The following is an 8,153-nucleotide window of genomic DNA, read 5'->3' on the forward strand; positions in this document are numbered from 1 at the left end:
GGACGCAGAGGAGACAAGGTGCACAACGGCAAGGCGAAACAGGCCCGAGGTCAAGGTCGCCAAGGGAGGGAGGCAGTAGGGGTGCGACGATGCTGATGGCCTCACGGGCCTTGGCGGGCGAGACGGCAACACAGGGGCCTGCTGGATGGGCGCGAGGAGGGAGACGCGCGGGGGAGTTCCTTACCCTGGAGCAAGATGGGGCGCGAGCTCCATGGAGGTTCGGGACTTGGGGCGCGGTGCAGAGGAGGTGAACAGGGACGCGGGCAGCAGAGGGAGGAAGAGAACGAGAGGAGAGGTGGCGCAGCGTACGGGAGAGGTGGGATCGAGGGAAGGGACTGCTGCGAGCGATAAAGAGAGATCGAGGGGAGATGGGGATCGGGATGCGTGTGCGTGCAACGCTCTCCTGGCGGCGCTATGAAGAACGAAGGAGGAGGAGGGGATCGGGCCTAGGTGGCTCGGGCGCCTAGGGTTGGAGGAGTTAGATGGGCCAGCTGGGCCTAGCAGGTCGGCCTAGGCTGGGCTTTTCTCTCTCTCTCTTCTCTTATATCCTTTAACAGAAAAGAAAATCGAGAGAGGGAAAAGAAGGAGAGGGTTACGGAAGGATTTTGCACATAGGGATAATTTCCCCGGACTTGCAAAAATGAGCTTGATCCCGCAAAATAGAAGTGGGCACGCGGTTGAAGTTGAATTCAAACTCATTTGAAATTAATTCAAATGATTTGATTGGAAGTGAGTTTTGGGAAGGTCCAAAAATGTTGAGACTTTTGGAGGAGCCTCAAAAAAAGAAGAAAGAATTTTCGGCAAGGTTTGGAGATCAACTCGAAGCAGAAAGGCATGGGATTATCTGCACGTGTGTTATGGGTGATTCCAAATTATTGGAATATAATTTGTATAGCTCCCTAAAATATTGGGACAATAAGTTTTAAAGAGTAATCACCATACTGAATATCCCTCGATTTAAATGGACCGAAGATCCATGCAATTTATTTAGTTGAGTTAAGAAAAGAAATGACATGATGGCATGGAGACATGATGCAATGCACATGATGCAAATATGAAAGCGATGAACCAAACAAATCACACGACGAAACCCGGAAACCCTGGAAGGCAACTGAAGCTCCGGTCTTGGGGCGTTACAACACTCCACCACTACGAGAGGATCTCGTCCCGAGATCTAGAATGGCACCGGAGGGAAAAGGAAGAGGAAGATAAGAGATAAAACTAAGTTGCTCCTTTGACAAACGAGTGAAACCAAAGAACCTTGAAAAGGTTAAGCCATTTCGAGAAAAGAATACAACGGAGATGAACGAAGTTGAAAACACTCCGTTTGATAGAGTAACGAGGAAGAACAAAGTCGGACAACACTCCGGTTGAAAAGAGATGCAAGGCTTGATAAGGCGAAAAGAACTTGAACAAAGGGGCACAATACTCCGGTTAAAACAAGATAGGGAAGGAATAAGAATGATATAATTTGGACAGCACTCCGCCTGTAAATGGAAGGAATTGAACTAGACAAGATGAGAGGATACTTGAAAAGAGGACACAACACTCCGGTTAAAAGGATAAGCACGAAAAGAACACGATCCTGATAAAACAAGAAGATGGGTTGAAGAGAGCAACATTGCAATACCTCCGGAACAAAAGTAAGAATGGAATGGTATGAACGAGGAAAAAAAATCTTGGGAGAGCATGCTTACAACATATTCTCGAATGGAGTTGTTGGATTATCAACAGTGAAAGGATAATCTTGATGTGGGCTTATGGAAGACATCTCAAAATTATGAGCTGAAATTCTGCCAATAACGGAAAACAATAGATTGGATTGATATGAGCAAGAAGACGAGAAACTATTTCACCAGGAGGATAAAAGAAGAACTTGGATCATTTATAAGCACCATAATTGCAACAAACCTTAGGGAAGGCTTTAGGTGAAATATAACCCAAGATAACTCCAATGACGAGATTGATGGATTTAAAATATCTCATTTTTAACAACATGTGAATCATGAAACATGAACTCAAATTATTAAGAATGACATAATACAACCTCCAATGATACGGAAGAAAGAATTGCACTTCGGATTGCAAGATAAAGAATGCTTGAGCTCCTCTGAAAAGAATCTTGATGAACACCTCGAGAAAGAAATTAAATCCTTGATGAACCATCAAGTATAACCTTAATGAAGAACTCCGGTAACAAAAGGATAACGAAAAGAAAGAGAAGTTGAAAACACAAGGTGAAACCTTGCAATGATTTAGATGGATCTCTGTGGCGATATAATTGAAAGAGGTTGGAACTCCGGGAAAAAAAGATAAGATGAACAATTGAGATCAAGAATTTTGATGAACCTCCGAAATAAGGAATTAATCACTTGGATGAACAAGAATAAGAATTACGTTATGCATATCCTTCACCAATTTAAATTGATGACAAGCAACGGATTTTACATATTACTTATTCTCGAAGAAAGGATTAAGATAGATATTGCGCAACCTTGGAAAGGTCTTCGACGGTCCACCGGAAGGGTTGAAACAACGAATAAATTGATATGATAACCCAAGAATAGAGCTCTTGGACGAACCACCGTATGAATTGAAAAATGAACGAAGTAAAGGGATTAATCACCGGGTAAGAATTAGCAAATGAATGAACATACTTGAGACAATCTAGATACATGAGAACGAAGGGCTCACGAACTGTTTAGAGATCACTTGAACGATGCACCGGTAAAAATTTGGAGAACGAGAGCTGAAAGCTGAGAATGGATAAATTCTGAGATGATGGGCTCCGGAGAAACAAACTGAAAAGACTCCTGAATTGCTCCGGAAGGGTGAAAAGAATTATCACGAACGAAAACAATTATGAGAGGACGACAACAAGCTAGAATCACGAATCTTCAAGAGAGCGGATAAGGATTTAAGAGGAACTCTTCTCCGGTCATTGAAATCTGAGAATTACGATGAGAAACACCACCAATTGTTGAGATACTCCGGAATAAAGTAGAATGGAAAAGTTGAACCAACGATGAAAATAGTGTGAAAGATCTTGGAGAAGGCATTAGACTGATGAAAAATCATTTTTACGTCAAACTTTGAAAGAATTTGAGAATAACTCCGGGAGAATAAGAAGAGTCAGGTAAGATCTTGGAAAAAGACATGTGGGTTAGGGCCCACTCAAAAGAAACACTGTAGAACGATTTAAAAGAGAGAATGCAACTGTTGAATTAAAAGGCTTGAATGAGATAAACAACCTCAAAATAGGATTAACGGATCTTGAATGACAAGACGATCCTTCTGAGATATCTTGAGCACTCCGGAACAATAGAATAGCAAGCGGGGAAGATTAAGAGGTGCACCGGCATAAGAACACATTTGAAACGAGGAAAAAGGATGTGATCAACACCAAAAGCTTGAATTGAATCCACCGGAGAAGAAAAGAATGAAGAATGACGAACTTGAGGTTCCGTTAGGATCTTCATGAGAATCACCGGATAAGAATATTGACGGAAAAGAATGGAGAGACTTCACATGAATAAAATGGATACTTGATTAAGAAATCCGAGTCCTTAAGGAAAAGGGGTGGGAGGGTGGGAAAAACAAAGACAACTTGGGATGCATGAAACGAACACCGTTGAGAAGAAATGATAATTGATCTTACTGATGTTGAAATGATCCGATCCACTTGAAGAGAAAACACGCCGGTTGAAAAGAAATTGGCATGACAATCTAGATAATCGAGAAGGATTGTATTCACATCGGGGTATGAGAACACCACTTAGGAACAGGTATGGAATCAACATTTGCCTTCGAAGCAACTCGAATACCACACTCAAAACAAAACAAAGGATTGGCTTGCAGAATAAGCCGGAACAAACATATGATAGAGATTTCGTCCGAAGTTTTCATGGTGGGGCCTACACGGGCTCGATCGTACAGCACCATCATGTACAAGGCAGTGCACATGACATACGAAGCGTCCCCGAGTCGGCATAGCCAAGGACTCTTTAAGACATAACGAGACCACTGTAAAACCAACCGTGGATAGGCGGACCACTAGAAGTCGAACCCCAATTTCATATCATACATCTATCAGAAAGATATCCTAAGAGCTACTTGAATTCCCACTTATAAACTCCTGAAATTTTTCCGGTTATGCAATCAGGTGTTGGGGATACAGGGGAAGCATAATATCTCACCCAAAACTAGCAAATCCTACATCCAGCTGTATCCATCCTTCAACACATAACCAAGAAAAACTTCGGAAATCGTCTACCTCAACCTTCGAAAAGCATCCGTTATACAAGTTATGGCAATACTCCCGAACTCCCGCCCCAGTACTGGGTGGCGTCGAGGTTAACTCACCAACAACTGCATAAAAGAGATTTTCGATGTCGGCGAAACTAAACTCAGGTATTCCAGAACTGCAGCGATAAAATTGTGACGACAACACCTCGGAGCTCAACTCCCCGGGACACTGCCACAACCCCTAAATGACAGGAGGCACCAAGAACAATGTTCTCGTCACAAAACCATTGAAACGATTCCAAGATACCCGCGTGATCCTAAAAAAATTTAGTGAAATTTGAGAAGAGAAGAGTCAAAACTCTATGTCAGGATGCCTCACCAGAGCGACGAAGGGACTGAGGAGTAAAAAGAAGTTCTAACTCTCCGATATATAATTCCTAAATGACTCAAAACATTTTTTCTAGACTCAACTCGTCAGCTAATTCGATCAAGCAGTGGGGGCTCCTAAGGTCGGGGATGGCTCTGATTACCAACTTTTAACGCCCTCGATGCGGCTATATCTCCCACGTGTCGAAGCACGACTTAGAGGCATAACCGCATTGAAAGCAATGTCGCAAGTGAGGTAATCTTCACACAACCCATGTAATACATAAGGGAAGGAGATACATAGTTGGCTTACAATCGCCACTTCACACAATTACATGAATAAAGCATTACATCATCCAGATACACACAAGGTCCGACTACGGAACCAAAATAAAAGAAGACTACCCCAAATGCTACACAGATCCCCGATCATCCCGACTGGGCTCCACTACTGATCAACTGAAAACGGAACACCACAAAGGACAAGATCTTCATCGAGCTCCTCCTGAGCTTGGTTGCGTCATCTGCACGGTTCAACGGCACCTGCAAGCTGGTTTTGGAAGTATCTGTGAGTCACGGGGACTCAGCAATCTCACACCCTCGCGATCAAGACTATTTAAGCTTATGGGTAAGGTAAAAGGTATGAGTTGGAGCTGCAGCAAGCGACTAGCATTTATGGTGGCTAACATACGCAAATGAGAGTGAGAAGAGAAGGCAAAGCACGAACGAGAAACTATGATCAAGAAGTGATCCTAGAACAACCTACGTCAAGCATTACTCCAACATCGTGTTCACTTCCCAGACCCCGTCGGAAAGAGACCATCATGGTTACACACGCGGTTGATGTATTTTAATTAAGGTCAACTTCAGGTTTTCTACAACCGGACATTAACAAATTCCCATCTGCCCATAACCGTGGGCACGGCTTTCGAAAGTTCAAATCCCTGCAGGGGTGTCCCAACTTAGCCCATCACAAGCTCTCACGGTCAACGAAGGATGTTCCTTCTAGCGGGAAGACCCGATCAGACTCGGAATCTCGGTAACAAGACATACTCGACAATGGTAAAACAAGTCCAGCAAGACCGCCCGATGCGCCGACATCCTGATAGGAGCTGCACATATCTCGTTCTCAGGGCAACACCGGATGAACACTACGTACAGCTAAAACCAGCCCTCAAGTTTCCCCGAGGTGGCGCCGCAAGTGGCTCTAGTTTGGACCAACACTTAGACAAGCACTAGCCCGGGGGGGTTTAAAAATAAAGATGACCCTTGGGCTGGCCTAACCCAAGGAAAAAAAGGCTAGGTGGCGAATGGTAAAACCAAAGTTGGGTCTTGCTGGAGGAGTTTTATTCAAAGCGAACTGTCAAGGGGTTCCCATTATAACCCAACCGCGTAAGGAACGCAAAATCCGGGAACATAACACCGATATGACGGAAACTAGGGCGGCAAGAGTGGAACAAAACACCAGGCATAAGGCCGAGCCTTCCACACTTTACCAAGTATATAGATGCATTAATTAAATAAGAGATATTGTGATATCCCAACAAAATATCCATGTTCCAACAAGGAACAAGCTCCAATCTTCACCTGCAACTAACAACGCTATAAGAGGGCTGAGCAAAGCGGTAACATAGCCAAACAACGGTTGCTAGGACAAGGTGGGTTAGAGGCTTGGTTCAACAATATGGGAGGCCTGATAAGCAAGTGGTAGGTATCGCAGCAAAGGCATAGCAAAAGAGCGAGCCACTAAGCAAGCAAAGATAGAAGTGATTTCGAGGGTATGGTCATCTTGCCTGAGATCCCGCAAGGAAGAAGAACGAGTCCATGAAGAAGACAAACGGACGTAGTCGAGTGGATCGTCACAACGCGACGTTACCGGAACTAACCCGAAGAAGCAACACCAGAAAGAAAGCAAACCACATGGTAAACAACCATCACATAAGCATGGCATGATGCGCAAACAAGTATGATGCATTTCCGGTTTAATGAGGCATGGCATGGAAAAATGCACAAACAATCCTACAAATTAAATGGAGCTCAATATGCAACGAGTTGCATATTGACGAAACACCACATGACTTAATTAGTTCTCTCTCGTTTAGGTACTCAACAATATTAAATGTTGTTAGCATGGCAAGAGGGGAAGCATAAGAAATTATCTATCTAGGCAAGTTTAAATGAGGCCGGAACAACAAAACGACAAGTCCGAAAAATCCCCATATGCATTTAGCAATTTAATGCAAACAACAATTTTAAACATTTTAGTTGTTGTTATCCTGATGCGGGTGACATGAGCAAGTTTTATGCAATATTTATGAAAATGTTGTCATGATAAGATACGAGGCATTTGTCATCGTGGCGGAAACGAAAGGGGTGCCACGGCAACGAATCCGAAAGTGATGCCACGGCAACATATCAGTTCCGGTAGCTCATAGAGATACCGGTGCAAAAGGAAGTGGCGGGAGCGAGAAAAAGAAGATGGGGCGCTCCCAGATACCGGGTGTCCCATGTGTCGGCGGCATGGCAACCGAGGGTCGTGCACGTAACAAACGGGCACGCTACGCACACGGGGTTCATCTCGTATCACATAACATGCATTCAGTCCACGGACGGTCATGTCGATGGTTATACCTTGTGAAGCGTGCCTTATCGGAACGGATCAAGTTCGTAGAGGGAAGTAGGCGTTCTCGCGACGGCGGTAGTGGAAGTAGTTGTTCACGCGACGGTAGTCGGACATGACGATACCGTTACACTGGTCTTCGGCAACGGTAGTGGTACCCATTTTGTAGTCGTGCACATTCCGTAGATGTTCGAGGTCATGGCAAGGACCTTGACGTCCACGGAGTCTTCGAGGGTCGACGGTAGTGGTACTCGGGTCGTCGGCGACGGTAGTCGTTCTATGCATCGGGCGTCAAGGTACTTGCCGAGGTACTTGCCGTTCTTAGCGGTTTCGAAAACGGCGGTAGATGAACAAGATGCGTCGTCGTGGTACTTGGCAAAAATCTCAAAGAAAATGCCTGACGGTCCACGGAGTCTTGGCGACATTCTTGCCCATCCAAAATGAAACAAGACATAAGGGCCTCTGGTGGGCAGTGGGCGAGCAGCGGCAGAAGATGTCGAGCCATAGCTGCTCATGCCCAACAATGAAACAACAAAATCGGCCATGACTTGGTGCTGGTGCAGAGCATCAGGAGGAAGGGCGTTGCAGGAGAACGGGGCCGGAGATGGGGGCGGTAGCAGCGGAGCGAAGCAGAAATGACAGAGCTCGGGGTTCGTAGTGCAGGGGAGCATGAGAGGCACCATGGGTGCAGAGGAGACAAGGTGCACGACGGCAAGGCGAAACAGGCCCGAGGTCAAGGTCGCCAAGGGAGGGAGGCAGCAGGGGTGCGACGATGTTGATGGCCTCGCGGGCCTTGGCGAGTGAGGCGGCAACACGGGGGCCTGCTGGACGGGCGCGAGGAGGGAGACGCACGGGGGAGTTCCTTACCCTGGAGCAAGATGGGGCGCGAGCTCCATGGAGGTTCGGGACTTGGGGCGCGGTG

General features: G+C 45.6%; 1 protein-coding gene across 1 annotated transcript; it reads right to left on the reverse strand.

Moving 5' to 3' along the window:
• Positions 1-7,326: 7,326 nt before the first annotated feature.
• On the reverse strand, positions 7,327-7,914 carry LOC147985670 (uncharacterized). The gene has a single exon (XM_087541692.1). It carries the CDS (start codon positions 7,912-7,914, stop codon positions 7,327-7,329), a length of 588 nt encoding a protein of 195 aa, XP_087397818.1.
• Positions 7,915-8,153: the final 239 nt, after the last annotated feature.

The sequence above is a fragment of the Triticum urartu genome, chromosome 2A (assembly GCF_056163025.1).
Source record: "Triticum urartu cultivar PI428250 chromosome 2A, HENAU_Tu73, whole genome shotgun sequence".
Lineage (NCBI taxonomy): Eukaryota > Viridiplantae > Streptophyta > Magnoliopsida > Poales > Poaceae > Triticum > Triticum urartu.